At 47.0% G+C, this 23,040-nt stretch overlaps 1 protein-coding gene across 1 annotated transcript in view; it reads left to right on the top strand.

Annotated features, from left to right (window-relative positions):
- The first annotated feature begins 9,913 nt into the window (after window positions 1–9,913).
- The window catches only part of LOC132572011 (uncharacterized), a 61,722-nt gene continuing 48,595 nt past the window's right edge, over window positions 9,914–23,040 (top strand). Inside the window, exons 1-2 of the mRNA XM_060238803.1 lie at window positions 9,914–9,940; window positions 13,990–14,072. Coding sequence (XP_060094786.1) covers window positions 9,914–9,940; window positions 13,990–14,072 — 110 coding nt within the window. The remainder of the gene's footprint in view (window positions 9,941–13,989; window positions 14,073–23,040) is intronic.

Genomic DNA, 23,040 nt, shown 5'->3' with positions numbered 1-23,040 from the left:
TACAATGTTAAATATGTGAAACTTGCATTCTGGCAGAAGACTACATACTAAGAACTTCCAAAGTACAGAACTACCTGGGGAAAGATTGTATAAGCACTCTCCTTCCATGATGGTGGCGTTGTAGAAGAGCTGCTATTCCTAGCCTTTGATGTATGCATATTGAACCTGTTTAGGAATGCATCTAACTAGCCTATCTATATATTGCAAGGGAAAATCAGGGAAAGCTGGCTTTTTCATTGCCCCCCCCCCCCACACACACACACCAAAAAAAAAAAAAAACCTCCAGGATTCTCCAGAAGCAGTTAGGAAATTCTGGCTTTTATCTTTATGCAATAGTATCAGTTGATTTCAATTGCTTCTTTCTCCTGTTATTATTAGAGTGTAAGAATGTACCTACTCTTTCTACCCCACTAAATTAAGTTCAGGCAGTTGTTAATGAGATCTGTTTACCTGTTCTCCACAGTAGACCGGGAAATGTGTTGTTTCAGCATACTGTGAAGTAGTGGGTGCTTTTCCAGTGGGTTTTCTTCATGTCTTGCTGTAAGCAGGGCTTCATACAAGGAGCAGTTAGTGTCTATTTTAATCCAGATAATGGGTATTGTATCACCCGTGGGGGAAAAGCTCACAAATCTACAGCTGACTCATTAATGTTCTGAGTATAATTACTCAGTTGTGTAAGCTGTCTCAAGTTGACGAGAACTACAAAGTATGGCAAATCTTTAAAAATTAAAATCTGCGGTGAAAGAACAGCATATAAAGCAGCATAAAGTGTCCCAAAGCTTTAAGGGAATACATATTACTTTGTTCCCCGCCCACTGCTCTAATTGCTTTATCTTGGGGCTCTGTGCTGCACAGCTCCTCTGGCTAAATCCTACTGTACATCTGGAATTCACATTTTCAAAAACTCAGGTGCAATAATAATAGCTGCATACTTCTGTCAAGCTCTGGGAGCAGAAATTGGTTGCAAAGAAACACCCCCCCCAACAGTCAACAAATTTATTCTCATCTGCCCTGATCTATCACTTGTATTGCTTGTGTTCTTTGAACTATGTTAGCTATGTTAATAGAGAACAATGTTCAGAAAATCTGAGAGACCTGCACTTTTTTCAGATTGCCACATCTTGCAGGGAAGCAGGAAGGGAAAGAGAGGGCTTAGTTTTACATCATGGTGTCAAGCCACTTGCCACAACAATGTATAACTCTGATTATTTGCAGATTATGTGCCTTTTATTCACCAATGAATATGGTTAAGGAGGAGTGCAGATATAGGCTTGAGAACTTGGGCCTGTGGCAGAAAGTTATACACTCCAGTAGCCATATCCTAGAGATGGTCACTATAAAAAAAACCCACTTCATTGCACGAGGCCAGAAAGGGATCCTCGTTAACCTTTCTTCTCACTACAGAAAAATCAAGTATTTCTAGTCTTATTCAGAAGCTCCCAAACAGGTACAAAGTGTCTCCCAACACACACCTACCTTATTAAGGGATGAATTTCTGGGGTGGAAGTTTTTACTTACAAGTAGGTGTAACTAAATCACTCAGTTTAGTAATTTACTGCTAGATAAGTCATCTCTTCTACTCCCATCTTTCTCAGCATTGTTTAGTCTGGATAGTATGGGAGGAGATGCTCCAGGTCATTCAGGGTCTTAAGAACCAGTGCTTTGAGTTGTGCCCAGAAACATATGAGGAGCCAGTGCAGGTCTTTTAGGGACAACATTGTCCCTGTAACCAACCCCCAACAATAGGATGTTAGCTGCATTTTACACCAGTTGAAGGTTCTGCGTCATTTTCAAAGGCAGACCCATGTAAAGCACATTACAGTAATCTAAACTGGATGTGATCAGATCATAAAGATCACACTTGGTGAAGAATGGCTATAACTAGCAAACCAGCTGGAGCTAATAAAAAGTGTTACATGCTACAGAGGAGACTTGAGCCTCCAACTGTAGACCAGTATCTAGCAGCTCCCCAAACTCTGAACCCACTGCTACTTAAGCAAAAGTGCAGAGAGTCTAGGACAGGCTGAATCTGCAGTCCCTGAACAGCTCCATTGACCAACAGCACCTCAGTCTTGTCTGGACTGAGCTTCAGTTTACACCATGGTCTCAGCCTGCATTGGAGGACTGTTGGGAAAGAGCTAGAAGTACAGTAATTAATGATGTTCACTAGTAGCAACAAACAAGGTGAGATCAGGCACCCTGTATGTGGGTTTGAGTTATGATCTGGGACAGTGGCACCACCTTGGTGCTTTTTGCCTTTTTCAACATCTGCCATTCTTCCTTGGAAATCCCCACAAGTTAGAATTCATTTGTTCAGGGAGATTGTCATTGAGCCAATAATTACCCATCTGCTGTGGGAAATTGTGTTGGAACTCTGGAATTTCTATTTGGGCTGTCATCCTGCAAGTCAAAAAGAATGGCACATTTAGCTAGCAGTAGCAATGTTTGGAGTGACTACTGCTTTCTCTCTTTCTCCCAGATCATGTGTGTGGAGTTTACACTGGCATGATCATTGGATCTTTCTTCCAATGTATTTCCAAGAAGGCAGGCAGCAATTCTGCACTGTGTGTACTTACACCTGCAGCTCCCTGAGTGGAAGATACTGATAGCAAACTGCTGAGGGAGGAAGGGTTGTTATTTTAGCCAACACACTGTATACATGTTGTCTATGGGATGGGGTTGTGGCATTTGCAGATGTCAAAACTTGGCAGTGGATCCCTCTCGCCTATCTGGGTCATGTTGTCCTTGCATTCCCAGTTGGAGGATCCAGGTTGGGGTTTTCAGCAGTGTAGTGTTATGCCAGCATCAGGGTGTGGGTTCAGAGAGCTTAACATGCCAACTGTGGCCTTTCTGACTCCTCTGCTTGCAGAAGTGTAGCATCTCCAGGGAGCTACACCTGCATATCTCCATGTTACACCAGCATGGGCTTAGATACCATTCTATGTCATTTCTAGAATGGATTCTACCCTTTCATTTATGCTCGTTGTGACTTCAATGTGCTACACCGCTATGCAAAGGCCAAGCTTTTTAAAAAAATAAATTGCTAGCAAGTGGTGAAATAAAAGCCCTATAGAAATTACACAACACTTTACAAACTGAGTAAGGCAGAACTAGGCAATATTCTCCAGAACCATACTAATCTCTGGCCTTGCCATATTCCTCCTGTGATCTCTCTTCCCACCTGCGCTCTCAGATGCTTCAGTTTAAAAGGAATTCCAGAATCATATTTCACATTTGCAGTGTTGTCATTCCTCCAACTGTTTGCAGAGGTTTCTCAGTGGCTCACCTAGCCTACATGAACCAGTCTAGCACTAACGTGGCTGTGGTCTTATGATGGAAGCGCAAACCAGTTCTGCTTAGATAATGTCACAGTCTTTATTGTGAACAAAACCTCAGTAAACTTGGGCAGTCTGAATGTCTGTGATTTGGAAACAGGCCCTCATGATTGCCTCAGAATCAATCAGTCTCCTTTGTTTAAATGATTTGTAGTGGTCTTTGGAAAATCAGTTATTTGGGAAATTAGTGCATCCCAATTGTCAATCATTTTAGCACTTGAGGATACCCCTCCCCAAACCATTATGCTCCACCATAATATTTCTGGGTTATAAACCCCAGCCTGCAGGAGCAATGTGGCAGGAGTACGGTATTTTCCCTGCTAATGCCTGGAGTGTATAAACTGGAATCTGTGACCTGTGCAAAGTTCTGCATTTGCTGTATAGCTATCACTTCCTTAAGAGAGAATGGGCGACAAGTACCGTCCTATGCCGAGTTTGAGTCCAGCGGCACCTTTAAGACCAACGAACTTTGATTCTGGATATCAACACGCACACTTCATGACACTTTGTTCAAACCTTACTCAAACTTTGTTCTATCGGTTCAACAAGACTACCCACCCACCTGAATCCATCCCATACAGAGTTCTAGTTCATGCCCACTGGTTTCGATAGAGCAACTCTGTCCAGAGCTCTGCTTTAAGGTTTTCATTGTTTGTTTAGGCCAGCTAGAAGTTTCTGGAGTCTGGGCTGCCTGCTTGCCTGACTGGGGACGCCAGCTCTGCTCTGCCGTCTCAACCGGGACAGGAAGGAAAGACCCTCCCGTCCCGCTCTCCTCCTTTCTCCTCCCAAGCTGCGGTGAAATGCGGGACGGAGGGAACGGAGAAGTGGCCCGCGATTCCTGAGGTTCCAGAACCTCGCCGGCTGAGCTGCTGCCCGGCAACGAAGCCGCTGCCGCTTCCTTCTTCCTCCCGTTTCAGTTGAGGCCGCGGTGAGACATTTTCTTAGGGGAAACAGCTGGCTTGCCCTTCCCTTTCTGAGCTCTCCGCCTCGCTCAGGAGACTCCCCTCTGGCGGTAGCAGCTCCTCTCCTTAAACTTCCTGCTGCCTGCCCTGCCCTCTAGTCTCCCCCCTCCGAAGGATTTTGTGGAGCCGCCAAATAGCTCACCTCACCAGCCCTTTTGCTATTACTGCGAACTAATTCCTTGAAGGAAGGTGAGCAAAAGCCCCCCCCCCCATCCCTCGCACTGTTCATAACCCCCCCTACCCAGTTAACCAGGGCTAGCCTGATCTAGTCAGATATCAAAGGTTAAGCAGGGGGGTTGGCCCTGGTTATTATTAGGATGGGAAACCCCCAAGTTTTGACCCAGGTCTTGACCCAGAGGGAGGTAGTAGCAAATCACCTCTAAATATCTCCTGCCTTAAAAACGGTATGGGGTTGTCTTTTGTCAGCAGTGACTTGGTGGATGATGATGATGATGATGATGATGATGATGATGATGATGATGATGATGATGATAATAATGGCTTTTCTATAAAAAAGCCCAGCTGGAACTAATTTGCATATTAGGTCACACCCCCTGACATTGCCATTGTTTCGCACAGGGTTTTTTGTAGAAAAGCTCAACAGGAGCCTATTTACATATTAAGCCATACCTCCTGGCACCAAGCCAGCCAGAACTGCATTCCTGTGTGTTCCTGCTTTTTAAAAAAGAAGCCCTGATAATAATAATAGTAAGCAGCAGCAGCAACAAGCATTTTCTCTCTCTCCCATGCTGGCACTGTGAAGCATCATAGTCCTCAGAGGTTCGGGCTTTGGTCTCTTCTGTCATCACTAAAATAGTTATCAATATGGAGACGACTCCTGAATCATGTGCCAGATCTGTCTAGTCCAGGGCTGGATCTGGGGGGGGGGGGGGGCAGAGAGGGGTGCTTGCCCCAGGCACCAACGGAAGGGGGGCACCAAATTGGGTATGGAGTCCATTGTATTCTATGGGACCATAAGATAGAATGGCCCATAAAGGGGCACCATTTTTTTAATTTTGCCCCCCCCCCCCCTCAAAAAACATGTAGATCCGGTCCTGGTCTAATCCAGCATCCCAATGTGAGCAGGGAGCCAGCTTAAATTAAATGCTTTGGGGAAACTTGCAACCAGAAATGCAATAACCTTCCAGCAACTCATATTCACAAGTTACAAGAATGAGTTAGCAGCTTCACTTTATCTGTCATGGCCATTGATAGACCTGTCATCTCTAAATGTATCTAAAGGTTTGTACACAGACCAGTGGCCTCCACTTAAGAACATAAGAACTTAAGAGAAGCCATGTTGGATCAGGCCAACGGCCCATCAAGTCCAACACTCTGTGTCACACAGTGGCAAAAAATTATATACACACATACACTGTGGCTAATAGCCACTGATGGACCTGTGCTCCATATTTTTATCTAAACCCTTCTTGAAGGTGGCTATACTTGTGGCCGCCACCACCTCCTGTGGTAGTGAATTCCACATGTTAATCACCCTTTGGGTGAAGAACTACTTCCTTTTATCCGTTTTAACCTGTCTGCTCAGCAATTTCATCGAATGTCCACGAGTTCTTGTATTGTGAGAAAGGGAGAAAAGTACTTCTTTCTCTACTTTCTCCATTCCATGCATTATCTTGTAAACCTCTATCATGTCACCCCGCAGTCGACGTTTCTCCAAGCTAAAGAGTCCCAAGCGTTTCAACCTTTCTTCATAGGGAAAGTGTTCCAGCCCTTTAATCATTCTAGTCACCCTTCTCTGGACTTTCTCCAATGCTATAATATCCTTTTTGAGGTGCGGCGACCAGAACTTCACACAGTACTCCAAATGAGTACTCCACTTCATCTTGTGGCACTGAGTTTCATAAGCGAATTATGTGTTTCAGTGTGTGTACTGCCAATCAATTTCAGGAGATGACCTTGAGTTCTTGTATGTACAAACATTTCTCTACCCTGGTCATAATTGTAGACACCTTTATCATATCTTCCTTTATCTGTTCCCTTTAGCCAGCCTAGAAAACTCTAAACACAGAGAATCCTAAGCAAAGTCACACCTTACTATTTGAATGGACTGAGAAAGATATACCCCAGGTAGCCTGACCTGGGTGGCCCCAGACCTGCTGATCTTGTCAAATCTCAGAAACTAAGCAAGGTAGACCCTGGTTAGAATTCGGATGGGAGAACACCGAGGAAGTCCAGGTTGCTGTATAGATGAAGGAAATGGCAAGCCACCTGTGAATGTCTCTTGTCTAAAAAATCCTACAGGAGCAGCATAAATTGGCTGCAGTATGATGGCACTTCACACACACAACACTGCTAGGGTTAATCTTCACTGGCGAGGTAGTCCAATCCCTTCATCTGTTTGGTTGTCCAGTACATTTTCAAGTTCTATATACTTTATGAGATTGATTAACCATAACGATGGTATTCCAGATGTGGCTGGATTTAGACTATTTTATATTCTGTTTGGTTCTTTCCTTCCTTTCCATCATAAACTCACTTGCAGAATTATTGACATGAAAGATGCTAGGACTTCCACTTCATATCAAATAATCTGGAAGTTTGTTACCTTTCATTCCAAATGGATTGCTGCTGGGGGTGTGGAGAAGATTAGTAGTGCTTGCCACATTACACATTACTTTACCTAATATGTATTGGTGCAATGATTTCTAGCAAAAAGACACAACAGTTCAGATATTCCATCAAAACAATGTTGGTCGTCCTCACATTTTCATTTATCGACTGTATTTCATTGCATTTTTGTTCTGCCCTTCCCCCAAGGAGCTGAATATGTGTTTCTTCCATTCTCCTCATGCTGTTACTACAGCACTCTGAAGTAGGGTAAACTAACAGTGAATGGCCTAAGAACACCCAGAAAGCTTCGGGGCTGGGTAGTGATTTGAACATGGGTTCTCTCAGAGAACCGCATATTCAGCTCCTTGGGAGAAGGGCAGAACAAAAAATGCAATGAAACACAGTTGATAAATGAAATTGTGATGGATGGATAGCTGGGTGCAACTGCAAAGAAGAGTCGAGATCCCAGTGATCAAAGTTGGCTAAAGGATAGTGGGTTGATTTGTAAGCTGTGAGTGGGTAAGCAGTAGACTCTCAAGACTAGGAGACTAATTACAAAGGAAAGAGGAGCAGGAGGCAAGCTGGCATCCCAAGGAAAAGGTGATTACCTGGTGCCTCTGAGAGAAGGGAGGAGAGGTCTCCAAGCCTGATGGGAAAGAAGGAATAAGTTCCAGGCTTTGTAGGTTGAAGGCAGAGGTGTATGTAGAAGTATAACCTCTTTCTGTGGGGGTAATTCAAGAGCAGAACTTGGCACAAGGAATTAATTTAAAATAAAAATTTATATAACTCAACCTTTCCACCATACAGAATGATGCAACAAAAAACAGTGTAGCTAACATGTAACTTTAACAGTGAACAAGAAATTGCAACAGATAGCCTTTCTGAGTTGTTAAACAACTGGTTCTTGCTTGCATAACTTTGTGGTGAATTAAGCTCCTCTTTTCCTCAAGTCCACCTCAAGTGCCGTATTATTCTCATTTGTTTTTCTTCCAAAGGGGTTTGTCAGGACAGTACCAAGGATGTGAATTGCAGCTCAGAAGACATGGCCCTGCAGTAACAATACAATTACAATTATCAGTTAACACTAAATTTAATCCCCCCCTTTACTAATTAACATTTCATGTACAAGATAATAAAAGCCCAGAAAACCTGATCAGGCTCCCCAGCAACCAGCTTTTTCTTCTGCTACTAAACTTCCTAGACTGACTCCACCCCTATCTGTCTAAACCAACTAGTTACTGGGGGCTGTGTGTGCCCAGGTACCATTTGGGTATTTTGCTTATAGGGTTGGTGTGCTGACTCCATACTTGTATGCCCCTTCTTTTGTTTTCATCATCAAGATCTCTTAGCTCTGTAAAGCCCTTTCTCTGTTCAATGTAGTTTGGATTGCTCATGTAAGTTTATGAGAGGCTGATGTGTAGACAGGCCTGGTTTGAGACACAGTTGCTGTTGGGTTGCCAACCTTCAGGTGGGGTTTGGAGCTCTGGAATGGCTGCTTTGGAATATGGACTCTATTGCATTATACCCTGCTGAAGTCCCTCCTCTCTCCAAACCCTGTCCCCCCTTATCTCCACAGTAGTGCCAGGGTGGCCAAACTGTGGCTTGGGAGCCACATGTGACTCTTTCACACATATTGTGTGGCTCTCAAAGCCCCCACTAGCCTGTTGGTCTGCTTGGAGAAGGCTTTCCTCTCTTTTAATCACTTATCCAAGCCAAGCTGGCAGGCAACTTGGAGAATGTGCTTAAAGTTAAAGTTGCTTTATTTCCACCTCTTTCTCCCTCCGCCATCTATTTGCCTTGCTTCCTGCCTGTCTACTTGCAGCTCTCAAACATCTGATGTTTATTCTGTGTGGCTCTTAGGTTAAGCAAGTTTTGGCCACCCCTGTTGTAGCGGATGGCCTCTTTGCTCTTAATATTCTTTACAGTATTATATCTTGTGTGGATATTTCCCAGTCTCTCCCCGCCCCCCCCCCCCATCTTGATGCCTTCTAAAAACCATTACCATCTCTATTGTCTCACCCCATTGTTCTTAGATGTTAATTATAATTTGGTTACTTTGCTGCCATAAAGCCATAAAGCTGAAGAGGATTGGGCAAGTCTTTCTGTAGAAACTACTACAGCTACTCCCTTAATTACTTAATAACACCTCCGCAGGATTCCAAGTCACCACTGGAAGGAGAAAACTGGGCCATGTGCCCAGTTCCTTGATAACTAGTTGCAAAGCACTTTGGTCGAGTTAAACTTACAAGCTTTTAAGAACTTCTGGGAAAACATCATTCAACATATAGCACTTATTACAACTACAAACTTACCTTTAAAACCTGAAGTCTTCCTTCTTGGCAAATGGACTGACCCTGGAAAAAATAAGACAAATTCAGAAAGAGTACCTATATTAATATCTGCTGCACTCACCACCCTGGCGGCGCACTGGATTAATAAAAATCCCCCATCTATCCTAGCTTGGCAACAAGACTGCGGGAATATTTCATAATGTCTAAGATTTCTGTTCAGACTCAAACCCCTTTGACGGAAAATTATGAAATATTTTTTATTGCTGTATGGTACCCAGTGATAACTTACTTATCTGAACAAAACATTTTGCCTTGTCCAATGCTGTATAGAAAGATGTTATATTTTTAGTCCTATTAAGTGTAAACTCTTTTGCTTTAGCTATTCTGGAAAGGTTAAAACAAAAAATATAGATAATAATGATGGAAATACCCCTTGTGCTTTCATTTTAATTATTGACAGCAATAATTGTTCTTTTTTCGCCTTGTTTTGTTTTTATTTTTGAAAGGAATATGTAATTATAATTGTAACAAGAATTGTAGCTATTTCTGCTATGATTATTAGCTTTGAATATTGTAACTAAACTTTAAAGTTAAAATAAAGTTTATGCTGTGGAGCGGGAGGAGGGGAAAGGATGTTAACTGCAAAAAAACAAAAAAAGCCTTCTGCTTGTCTTTATTATTTAGACCAGGGGTGTTGAACTTATTTGTTATGAGGGCCAGATCTGACATAAATGAGACCTTGAGGGGCCGGACCATGTCGTGTCAGGCCGAGCCATGTCAGGTCGGGCCATGTGTGTACCTATTTAAGATTAGGTAGCAGAAATAAAAATGTTATAAAGAACACAGAAAAACACAAATATATATTTTTAAAAACTTAAAACATGCTTAAAACGTTAGCACTCATTGGTCTTAAGGATGCTTTTTTTGTATATCTCCCATAGGATCCAGGGAACTGGGCAAAAGAGGCTCTGGCTCTTTCCTTCCTTCCCTAGGGGACTTGGGGAGAGGAGCCTCAGCCAATGGAGAAAATAGAGGTTTTGCTATGTAGCTCCCGAGCAATTGAGCAAGCCTTGTAAAGCAAGCTGCTATGCAGAGGGAAGCAAGATATAGGGAGAAGGAAGCAGATGATAGCCAGTTGCTTGGGAGCCTGATAGGAGCCCCCCAGGGCCCTGATTTGACCTCCGAACTTCATGTTTGACATCCCTGATTTAGACAATACAACCAACACCAGCCAGTATAACTAACAAATACTAAACTTTAAAGTCACATTTGTATCATGCCTTTCTTCCTAGGGGCTCAGCAAATACAGAGATACAAGCTGTCTGTGAGGTAGGTAAGTCTGAGACATATGACTTCTCTAAGGTCACCAGATCATAGAAAAGCAGAGATTTATACCTGGGTCTTCCCTAGTCAACCGTATGCTATATAAATAGTGGTTCTACTCTTATTTAAAGTGAAGACTAGAATTCAGTCTATATTTCCACCAAGATCTAGATCTACACACCATGATTTAGTGTATGCCCATATTAAACACTACAGTGACTAGGATTGCCAACCTCCAGGTGCTGGTTGGAGATCTCCTGGGATCACAACTAGGGTTGCCAAGTCCAATTCAAGAAATATCTGGGGACTTTGGGGGTGGAGCCAGGAGACTTTGGGGGTGGAGCCAGGAGACATTGGGGTGGAGCCAAGATCAAGGCTGTGACAAGCATAATTGAACTCCAAAGGGAGTTCTGGCCATCACATTTAAAGGGACGGCACACCTTTTCAATTCCTTCCATAGGAAATGATGAAGGATAGGGGCACCTTCTTTTGGGGCTCATAGAATTGGACCCCCTGGTCCAATCTTTTTGAAACTTGGGGTGTATTTTGGGGAGAGGCACTAGATGCTATACTGAAAATTTGATGCCTCTATCCCAAAAAACAGCCCCCCCCAGAGCCCCAGATACCCACGGATCAATTCTCCATGATTTTCTATGGGAATAACTCTCCCTAGGGAATAATAGAGTTCTCAGAAGAAATTTCCCTCCCCTTCCCCCGTTTTCTGATGGCCCTGAAGTGGGGAGAAGGCCTCCAAACTGGGGGATCCCCCGCCCCCACCTGGGGATTGGCAACCCTACTCTACGGTCAAGTGTTGATGGTGGCTCAGGTTCCTGCACTCTAAAAGAACCTACAATGTTGTGTTTTGCCAGTGCAAAGAAAAAAGAAAAAAAAGCATGAAATCTGAGTTTTAAAGAATGGTGCTTTGTTGTTAACCAAAATAAAGATTTGTCATATGGATATTCTAGAAGTAGCTCTTCATCATACCACTGCAAAAGTCAAATAGTCTTTTACTCTTAGCATTTGTTTAAACTCGCTTGCCGTTTCTCTCTTACTGCAATATGAAGCATCATTCCCTCAGCAGTATCAGATTTGAGCTCCGAAGCTTCATTTCCACCTCTTTTCAAGAAAAATCTACTTGTGCCCAAATTCCATGCTGGGAATTATTAGGAAGGGAATTGAAAACAAATCAGCCAGTATCATAATGCCCCTGTATAAATCAATGGTGCAGTCTCATTTGGAATACTGTGTGCAATTCTGGTCACCGCACCTCAAAAAGGATATTATAGCATTGGAAAAAGTGCAGAAAAGGGCAACTAGAATGATTAAGGGTTTTGAACACTTTCCCTATGAAGAAAGGTTAAAACACTTGGGGCTCTTTATCTTGGAGAAACGTTGACTGTGGGGTGACATGATAGAGGTTTACAAGATTATGCACGGGATGGAGAAGGTAGAGAAAGAAGTCCTTTTCTCCCTTTCTCACAATACAAGAACTCGTGGGCATTCAATGAAATTGCTGAGCAGTCAGGTTAGAACGGATAAAAGGAGGTACTTCTTCACCCAAAGGGTGATTAACATGTGGAATTCACTGCCACAGGAGGTGGTGGCGGCTACAAGCATAGCCAGCTTCAAGAGGGGGTTAGATAAAAATATGGAGCAGGGGTCCATCAGAGGCTATTAGCCACAGTGTGTGTGTGTGTGTGTATAACATGCCAAAACAGCATGTTAAAAAAGACAGGCATTCTTAACACACTGTGTTTTATGGATTTTAATTTTTGTACTAGATTTTGATATTTGTAAGTAGCCAATATTTGCTGAAAATAATGGCATTAGTATTATAAAAAATATACTCACTGGTGTTTACCCTTGGTTAAGTAGCTCACTGCACAGAGACACGGCTGATCATACCACCTTATTCTTCACATTATATGGTGGTGTTATAACATATCTATGCAAATGTTACCCTGCCCACACAACAAACACATGAATATTATGTTCAGATCAACAAGGAGAATTAGCTTTGCATGTTTGTACAAAGCAAAGAAAACCAAGATCTTTTACCTCAAGTGGCAACAGTGAGGAGCAAGTTTTCAGTTGGAAAAGGATGGCAGAGATCTGATTTTAAAAGGGATACAAAATTTATTCAGAGAGTTGGTACGGTAGTGTGTGTGTGTGTGTGTGTGCAGGGGGAAATAACCTTAAGCAAATACTAGAAGTACTAAATCAAAAACACAGACACATTCGTTATCTTATTAAATATAGCAACAAATAGCAGAACTGCTCCAAACTGGAACAAGGGATACTCTTTGGGCTAAAGGTGTACATGTGGTTTGGAAAATAAGAGAGGGACAGATCAAGAGGGAAAGCAAAGACTACCTGCCGTATTCTGCAAAGAAATCCGATGGAAGAAGGAGGGATCCAATGTATGTGTTGAGAGAGGACTCTTCGGCGTGCTTTCGGCCGCGTCTGGAGGGGGCGGGGCTTCAACGCTTGTATTGAAGCCTCCGCTCCCCGTCTCGGCAGTCCTCTCAGCGTGTTTGGGCTGCAGGGAGAGTGCTTGCACGCTGTTTCTGAACGGGGAGGTGATTAGGCCGGGAGGCTGGTGTGTCGGTGGATCACGGCAGCGGGAAGCAAGGAGCGTCGTGGCACGTCCAGTTCTGTGGCTCACTTTTCCCTTTGCCTCCACCATCCCCTTCTCTCATTTGACTTCAGAGGCAGAGCAGGCGACGCCGCTGCGCTGCAGCCTCTTCTCCACTTCAGTGTAGATGGGCTCAAAAGCAACCGGACTCGTGGATCGCCCCCCCTTCCCCCTCCTCCCGCTTCCATTTTTTGGGGGGGCGGGGGAAGGAGCTAGAAATCCAGGAAACCCCCGCCAGAGCGGGAGGATTGGGATGCCTAATCACAACTGATTTCCAGGCAAAAGAGATAGTTCACTTGAAGAAAATGGCCACTTTGGAAGGTGGACTCTGTCTATAGCATTATACTACATTGAAGTCCCTCCTCTCTGCAAACCTCAGGCTCTACCCTAATATTCCCCAGGTATTTCCCAGCCCAGACCTGGCAACCCTAACAATGACTTAGTGGTTGTTGGGGGTTTTTTTAAATATACTGAGTGTTTAACTCTATGGAGTCTCTCCAAGAACAAGAATTACAGCAATTGTTATAAGATAAGGCTCCCCAAAGTACCCATTCTTAGGAAGCGTTGAAGCTAATGTCTGTGTTTCTGTAAGATGGAGAATAAAATGTACCTACTTCAAAACCATCTTTTGATGCATGATTCCTGGTTGACATTTTGAAATTCCCACTAGAAACAGACTGATGCATATAAAAAATGCCCACAAAAAATCCAAGCAATTTGCCAAATGGGCTTTTCATTTTATTATGAAAGTTAACATGTTTCAAGTTTTGATATTAAGTAGATGTATTGTGGATTTACAATTCTATGCCTTCTTCTGCACCAGGGATAAATCTTCTAAGGGTCAGATTCATTCTGTGTTTACTCACTAACAGCTTTTGATGATGGAAGAAGGCCAGATAATTGCCAGTGCTATTAAAAATCCTAATAAAGAAGAGACAAGAAGAAAGAAGAAAAGGTGAATTTGGTGACTTAATTATTTAGCATATGTCTGCTGAACTTTCTTGAATGTCTGTTCATTAAACCGAGATTTATGATAGCTGATTATGGATTATTAAGTAAAAATGCCTTAAGTACATTCTCAGGGGCTGTTTTTCCTTGCTATTTCATATATCCAAAGACTGAGCATTAAAAACAACCCCCTCCCCCAAATCACCATTTGTAGATTGTAGCTATGTGTAGACTTCCATATAGCTGAGAACCGTGTGCTGAAATCATCATGTTCTATTTTATATAGTACACTTAAAAGGAAAATGGACTAGAACCTCAATAAATTATGTAAACCCCAATATAGTCCTTCTTGTTATGGTGTTCTATTAGCAACACAGCACTCTTAAAGCACTTCAGTAGGAGTTATGAAACTGGTTGTAGCAGGAAATGTTCATTCCCTTTGAATGGATGGGCATGTATAGCAGCGCCCACCTCACGGCCTCACTGGATCTCTATATTTTCGTCTCTTCGGGGTATTTTTACTTGTTCTGTTGATGGGACCCCAGCAGCTTTGTTTATTCTTCCCACAAAATATATAGGCTCACGAGAACTTTAACTTAAACCACAGATTTATTGTAACAAAAAGTCTTAAACTGGGGATATGGGAGATATTTACACAGGCTTATACGTTTGTTCTGTTTCAGGCTTTTCAATCACTTTTACTTTCTTGGATCTTTCACAGTTACACAGTTCACCATTCCCTTTAACTCACTCTCCACCTCTAGCCAAGGTCTGGCCTCTTTGGATTGATGTGTCTAGTCTCACCCCTCGACTGGAGTCTCTCCTCTCAGCCCTTCTTGGTGTCTCAGACCCACATCCACTCCCTCAACCTCCTCACTAGATCTTTAGAGTAGTTTCCCGGTGTCTGTGACCATTCTGGTCTTAACTGACTCACACACACACAGCCCTCTTGGCTGGTTTTGTCCAGCTGGCAGTCCCTGGAAGACTTCCCCGTCTCCGTCTCCAGCTTCTTCACAGGATCAACTGCCCTCTTAGCCCTTCTGGCCGGCACTAACTGACCCTCTCAGTCTCTGTCAGGTCCCCACTGACAGACTTCTCTGACAGGCCTCCACTCTGTCAGACATCAACTGACTGCACTCCTGCCTCAGCAGTTTCTCTCACTAAACTAACTTTTTTCCCTCCCTGAGAGCTCAGAGCACTTTGCCCCCACCCTCAGGTCACCTGACGCAGCCCTGTGCGTCTTCAGCTTATGCTTAACCCATTGCTTTCCGTCACATGTCCCCCCCCCCTTTTGAGACATTGCGCAAGGCGAAAGGTCTCAGCCTTTTGCTGAGCAATGGGACATGGGCACACTTGCTTGGGTTACACTACGTTATAACACTTTTGTCATAACACCAACTTCAAAATTATATACATTCTTCCTCCGTTATACAGACTAATTTTCTTTAACATTACTATACAAACAGACTTTTAAAATTTTACATTCTTCTTGATAGTGCATCTGCTATCACATTTTGCTTCCCAGGGATATGCTGAATGTCAAAGTTGTAATCTTGGAGCTGTAAACTCCATCTTATCAGTTTGCTGTTCGTATCTTTAACTTGGTTCAACCATTTCAGGGGAGAATGATCTGTACACAGTGTAAACTTCCTTCCCCATAGGTATGGTTTCAATTTACCTATTGCCCACACAATGGCTAAACACTCTTTTTCAATTACTGAGAGGTGTTGCTCTCGGTCCAATAATTTTCTACTCAAATACAGAACTGGATGATACAGTCCTTCCTCTCCTTGCTGACTTAAAGATGCACCTACCCCAACATTAGATGCATCAGTAAAGAGGGTAAGCTCCTTTGAAAACTCTGGAGTTTTCAACACTGGTTCAGTGGTCAGAACCACTTTCAGATGTTCATACGCTTTTTGACACTCTGCATTCCATTTTACTGGATCAGGGTTCTTCTTCTTCGTGCACTCACATAGCGGTGCTGCTGTCGTGCTAAACTCAGGTATGAACCTCCTGTAGTATCCTACTACGCCCAAAAACGCTCGAATTTGTTTCTTGGTTTGGGGTCTGGGCCACTCATGTATGGCTTGCACCTTTCCCCAATCTGCTTTGATCTTACCTCCTCCTAGCACATGCCCTAAATACTTAACCTCGGCCATGGCTAGTTGACACATAGATGCTTTGATGGTGAGACCCGCATCTTTCACTCGTTGTAACACAATGGCCACATGCTGCAAGTGTTCCTTCCATGTAGCACTGTAAATAGCAATATCGTCAATATATGCAAGAGCAAATTCTTTCAGTCCCACTAACATCTTATCAATTACTCTCTGAAATGTGGAGGGAGCATTCCTTAACCCAAATGGTAACACAGTAAACTCAAAGAGTCCCTCTTTGGTTACAAACGCTGTTTTCTGCTGATCCTTAGGATCCATAGCTACCTGCCAATAACCTTTTGTCAAATCTAAGGTGGTAATAAAATTGGCAGCTCCAATTGTCTCGACCAACTCGTCTATGCGAGGCATTGGATACACATCCGGTACTGTGATCTTATTCAGTCTTCTGTAGTCCACACAAAACCTCATGGTTTTGTCCGGTTTGGGTACTAGGACTACAGGTGAGGCCCACGGACTTTCTGATGGTACAATCAAACCTAATTTCAACATTTCTTCTACCTCCTGCTGTACATACTTGGCATTCGGGCCGGTCACTCTATATGGTTGGAGTGCTACAGGCCTCGATTCCCCTGTGTCAATCTTGTGACACGCTAGGTTTGTCTTACCTGGTACATCTGAAAAAATTGTTTTGTACCCTCCCAATATTGTTTGTAACTGGCCTCTTTGTTCTCCATTAAGAGAAGGGGCGAACTGAACCTCCTTAAGGGTCTCTTCCTGGGATATTTTCCCCCAACCCGACAATTCAGTTCCCGCACACTCTCCCTTCTTTGCAATTAAAACCAAATTACCCCTGTCAAAATAAGGTTTTAACATATTTACATGGAACACTTTACATTGTTCAGCATCTTCACTTAAATTCACTACATAGTTCATGTTGGAGACCTTATGGGCGATGGTATAAGGTCCCTCCCAGGCCACATCTAACTTGTTCTTTTTCCTGGGCTTCAACACCAGTACTCTGTCTCCTGACTTGAACTCTCTGTCTCTGGACTTGGAGTCGTACCACTGCTTCTGCCGTCATTGCGATCTTCTCATGTTGTCTGCAGTCTCCATCATCTGCTTGGCAATTCTTCCGGCGGTGCATTGTTCTTGCTTCTGCTGAATGAGCCGCTGCAGTTCTGTTTCACAAGTGGTGATGCATAGCTGGTATGTAGATGGGGAAGCTATACTGCTCAAAACTTGCACGGTTGGTTTCCTAGCTTGGACAACAGTTCCATTAGTTTTCTTGGGAGAGGATGACAAAGGTGCACACATACCAACTGACGACTCTGATCGAAGAGGCTTGCTGGACTGGACGATTTCTTGCTCTGTTGCTTGGCTGTGTCCTCTGCTCACTGGTTGGGCCATCTCAGAGGGTTCCAAAGAGCCAAACAGGCTCTCCCACTCTTCTTCTGTCATCTCCCCAGTTCTCTGCCATAGTTCCTTCAGGCTGTCATCTTGTTGCTGCTCTCTGAGGAATTCTGCAGCAGGGATGGTCTGCAACATTGTTTCCTCTTCTTCTGCTGGTTGCTGTACACACACCTCAGGAGCTGCTTCTGGCCTGCTTCTGGTAACAATGTTGACAGGATTAGCTTGCTGTCTCTTTAACTCAGAAGCCAAATCATTGCCCAATAAAAGCGATGTTCCTATGTCACTCAGGACTCCCACAATCCAATCACCTTGGAACTCTCTATACTTGATAGGAACTTCTGCCAGGGCCACTTCAAATGTAGGTCCTTTAATGCCTTTTATGGTGTAAGTTTTCCCAGGCAAATACTGATGACTTTTTACTAATTCTGGCTGTATTAGGGTAACATGCGCCCCTGTGTCCCTATAAGCCTTGACTTCCTTGTCATTTACTGTCACAGTCTCAGTATATTCCTCATCCAAGCTTTCCTGTACCTTCCACACTTTCAGAACACTAGCGGGTCTTTCTGGTGGTGTGTTCTCTGGAAGTGAGGGGTTTGTTTCTGCTTCTTTCTGTTGACTCTGCACCATTTTAACTGTCTTAGCTGGTGGGGTCTTTTTTCCTTTTTCTGGGCAAAACCTGGCATAGTGCCCTATGCCCCCACATTGGAAACAAGCAGCCTGAGTCTTTCTGTAAGGAGGCGGACTGGACCGCTTTGCAGGGCTGTTGTTACCCACCCCAGACTTCTCTGGAGAGTTCCAGACTCGGGGTTTTTTAGTTGGAGCAGTCCACATTGATCTCCCTAGATCTGATTCAATCTCATCTAGAATTGTAGAGTATCGGACTCAGCGCAAGCGCCGCGCGACCTGAGGGCGCACTCAGGTCGCCGTGCGCTGCGCGGGAAAAGCCCCGCCAATCCAGACCAAGGGCGGGAAGTTTAACTGGCCAGGATTGGGCTGGCCAGCGAAGGGGATGTTCCGGGATGCATGTATAAATTAGCGGACCCGGCCGCGTCTGTTCTGTTCTGTAATGTACCAGCGAATAAAGAATAAGCTTCCACCACGGCTCGTCTCCCAGTACATTACACTGGCGACGAGGATGGGATCTAGCTAGGTCCGGCCGCCCGAGGGGAACCAGACCTGGCCGAAGACGAGGAAGGTGGGGACCGCAGGACCGCACAGCCCGCCGCCACCATGGCGAACCCGAGTGTAACGACGGGCCATCTTGCGGAATTCAACCCGGAGCACCCCGAGAGATGGGAGACCTATACGGAACGAGTCGCGTGCTACCTGCGGGCGAACCTGATCGACGACGACGACTGAAAGAGAGACGTCCTGCTGAGCGTCTGTGGAGAAGAAACTTTCGAGATCGCACGCGGTCTCTCCGCTCCGGCGAAGCTGACCGAGAGGACCTACGGAGAGGTCGTGAGGCTCCTCACGGGCCACTTTTCGCCCCAACCGTCCATCGTCGCCCGCCGGTTCCTCTTCCACAAGAGGGACCAGAAGGCGGGGGAGACAGCGGCGGTCTACCTGGCGGCCCTTCGGCAGATCGCCGGAAACTGCAGTTTCGACAAGAGGGACGAAGCCCTGAGGGACCGATTTGTCTGGGGCCTCCGGGACGAGCGACTGCAGCAGAAGCTCTTCGCAAAAGAGGAGCTCACCCTACAACAAGCCTTCAACGAGGCGACGGCGTTTGAAAGGGCCACCAAGGCGTACGGCCAGCCACGTGGGGAGGCAGTCCACCAGGAAGAAACGGAGCCGGAGGACCGAGCAGAGGAAGAAGCGTTCCAGCTCCGGCGGCCTCAAAGAGCGGACACACGGGCCCCCGCGAGACAACGAGCGACGGAGAGGGCCACCGCCACCACCGGTTCCCGGTGCGCCAGCTGCGGCGACCCCCACGAGCGGAGGGACTGCCCGTACCGAAACCTGGACTGCCGCAGCTGCGGAAAGACAGGCCACATCGCCCGGGCTTGCCGGGCCAAGAACAGCCGCCGCCAACCGTCAGCGCATCACGACTCCATGGACACACACACGACGGCATCCACCAGTCTGCAGGTATTGAGCTTGCCCCTCTCGGCCCCAGACAAGGTCAAAATGTCAGTCCTAATCGAGGGCGCCCCCTGCATCATGGAAGTAGACTCGGGGTCCTCCATCTCTATCATTTCGGAGGAAACCCTCAAGAGACTATGTCCCAGCCGCCGCCTCCAAACGAGGCCAGTGGACTTCGTACTGAGGGACTTTCAGAAGAACCCAGTACACATCGTGGGGTGGGCCCGGGTGCATGTAGAAAGAGGGGGTTTTAAGGGGCCCCTAGACATCCTAGTGGTCAAGCGCCAACTGACCACACTCCTCGGGTTGGCTTGGTTCAAACCACTGGGGATCCAGCTGGTGGGGGTGGACCACATGCAGACCAGCCATTTCGACGGGGTCTGCCGGGAGTTCCCAGAGGTTTTCGACGGGTCCTTGGGGAGCTACAAGGGCCCGCCCATCACCCTACCGATCGACCCTATGGTCAGGCCCATAAGGCTCAAAGCGAGGCGCGTTCCGTTCGCCCTCAAACAAAAAATAGAGGCAGAGCTGGACCGCCTCACAGCCCAGGGCGTCCTAGAACCGGTAACGTATGCAGAATGGGAGACCCCCATAGTAACGCCGGTCAAGCCCAACGGGGAAGTAAGGATCTGCGCTGACTACAAGTGCACGATAAATAAGGCACTGCAAGACAACCCCTATCCAGTCCCGGTAGTCAGCCATGTCCTGGCAGCACTAGCCGGGGCGAGGGTTTTTGGGAAGCTGGACTTAGCACAAGCATACCAGCAACTGCCGGTCGACGCTAAGACAGCGGAGGCACAGACGATAGTGACCCACAGGGGTGCGTTCAGGGTTAAACGGCTGCAGTTCGGGGTTAGCGTAGCTCCGGGGATATTCCAGAGCATAATGGACTCTCTTCTCAAAGGGATCCCCGGAGTTCAACCCTTCTTTGACGATGTTTTAATCGCCGCCCCCACCGATGGAGAGTTCGGCTGCCGCCTGCGAGAGGTCCTCAGACGGTTCAAAGCGGCGGGGTTGAAAGTCAAAAAGGAGAAATGTTTGTTGGGAGTTCCGCGGGTGGAGTTCCTGGGGTTCGCCGTGGACGCGGCTGGAATTCACCCAACGGCAGACAAGACCAGGGCCATAGTTCAAGCCCCTGCCCCCAAATGCAAAGCAGAACTACAGAGTTTTTTAGGTTTATTGAACTTTTACCACGCATTCTTGCCCCACAAGGCCGCCGTGGCGGAGCCGTTACACCGTTTGTTAGATAAACAAGCCCCGTGGGTCTGGGGTAAACACCAAGCAGCGGCGTTCCAGGCGGTGAAAGACCTCCTGGTCTCTAACGCGGTACTTCATCACTACGATGAAAACTTACCCCTGATCCTGGCTTGCGACGCCTCTCCCTACGGAGTGGGAGCGGTCTTAGGGCACCAACTCCCGGGCGGGGGAGAGGTGCCAATCGCTTACTACTCCAGGACTCTGTCCCCGGCAGAGAGGAACTACGCCCAGATCGATAAGGAGGCCCTGGCGATCGTGGCGGGGGTGCATAAGTTCAACGACTACCTCTACGGTAGGCGCTTCACCATCGCTACTGACCACAAGCTGCTCCTCGGCCTCCTAGCCCCCGATCGTCAGACCCCCCAAATTCTGTCTCAAAGGGTTTTAAGGTGGAACCTGTTCCTGAATTCTTACACGTATACGCTGATACACCGCCCCGGTAAAGCAATGGGTCACGCAGACGCCCTCAGCCGCCTCCCGCTACCCGCGACGGACCCAGATCCCGCCCCGGCACACGGAGTGATGCTCATAGAGTCGCTCCCCGAGCGCCCCCTGCACGCGAGCGAGGTGGCTCGGGCGACCGGGAGAGACCGCGTCCTCGCACGGGTCAGGGACTGGGTGGGAAGGGGGTGGCCCTCGGGCAAAGCGGAAGAAGCCTTCCGGCCGTTCGCGTCCAGGAAGGACGAGCTATCGACACACAAGGGGTGCATACTCTGGGGTAGCAGGGTGGTGGTCCCCCCCCCCCTTGCGCAGGCAGGTATTGGAGGATCTCCACGAGACCCACCCGGGCATCGTGAGAATGAAAGCCCTGGCACGGAGCTACGTGTGGTGGCCAGGCATGGATGAGGAAATAGAAGGGTGGGTAAGAAGGTGCCAACCATGCCAGGAGTCCAGACCCAACCCGCCGTCCGCCCCGACCCACAGGTGGGAATCGAACGGGCGGCCATGGTCCCGCCTCCATGTGGATTTCGCGGGGCCGCATCAGGGCCAGATCTTCTTTATACTGGTGGACGCATACACGAAATGGTTGGAGGTAATCCCGGTGGCCTCGACCTCCACCGCAGCAGCAGTCCGGGCGCTCAGAAGGGTCCTCTGCACACACGGGATCCCCGACACACTAGTAACGGACAATGGCACGGCATTCACCTCCCGGGAATTCCGGGAGTTCACCGACAGATACCTTATAAGGCACATAAGGTCCGCCCCATTCCATCCAGCCACCAACGGCCAGGCGGAGAGGATGGTGCGGACCACCAAGGAAGCCCTGGGCCGTATAGTACAAGGGGAATGGGACTACCGCCTCTCAGCCTTCCTGTTCCACAACAGGATCACCCCAAACCCCATAACCGGTTTCAGCCCCGCAGAACTGCTCATGGGGAGGAAACTGACCACTCGTCTAGATAGGCTACACCCGGACAGGGCGCCAGAGGTCCGCGGGACCCCCGAGGTCAGGGAGGCAGTGAGAGGGTTCTTCCCGGGCGATCCAGTGTATGCGAAAAACTTTTCAAGCGGCCCCGAGTGGTTAGCGGGAAGGGTTTTGAGGGTGACAGGCTCCTGGTCCTACGAAGTAACCACCGCCGGAGGCCAGGTGCTGAGACGGCACATCGACCAGCTGCGCCGCCGCACCCCACCCGAGGAGTCAGCAGAGGGAGAAAGCAGGGAACCGCCGGTCACGGTACCGCCAGAAGAGGCGCCGCCAATACAGGAGCTACCAACGTATGATGCCCCCGGAGCCGCGGAACCAGAACCGGAGCCAGTACCCGACGCGGGCGGGCAACAGCCAGAAACGGCGCCTCCCACATCGGGATCGGGCCCCCCACCGACGGCAACCCCGAGGAGATCAACACGGGAGCGCCGAACACCAGGGTACCTAAAGGACTATGTCGTTTAAACTAGGAGGGGAGGAGTGTAGAGTATCGGACTCAGCGCAAGCGCCGCGCGACCTGAGGGCGCACTCAGGTCGCCGTGCGCTGCGCGGGAAAAGCCCCGCCAATCCAGACCAAGGGCGGGAAGTTTAACTGGCCAGGATTGGGCTGGCCAGCGAAGGGGATGTTCCGGGATGCATGTATAAATTAGCGGACCCGGCCGCGTCTGTTCTGTTCT

This window comes from Heteronotia binoei, chromosome 5 (genome assembly GCF_032191835.1).
Source record: "Heteronotia binoei isolate CCM8104 ecotype False Entrance Well chromosome 5, APGP_CSIRO_Hbin_v1, whole genome shotgun sequence".
NCBI classification, from domain to species: Eukaryota; Metazoa; Chordata; class Lepidosauria; order Squamata; family Gekkonidae; genus Heteronotia; species Heteronotia binoei.
This window is presented reverse-complemented; position numbering and strand designations above follow the sequence as displayed.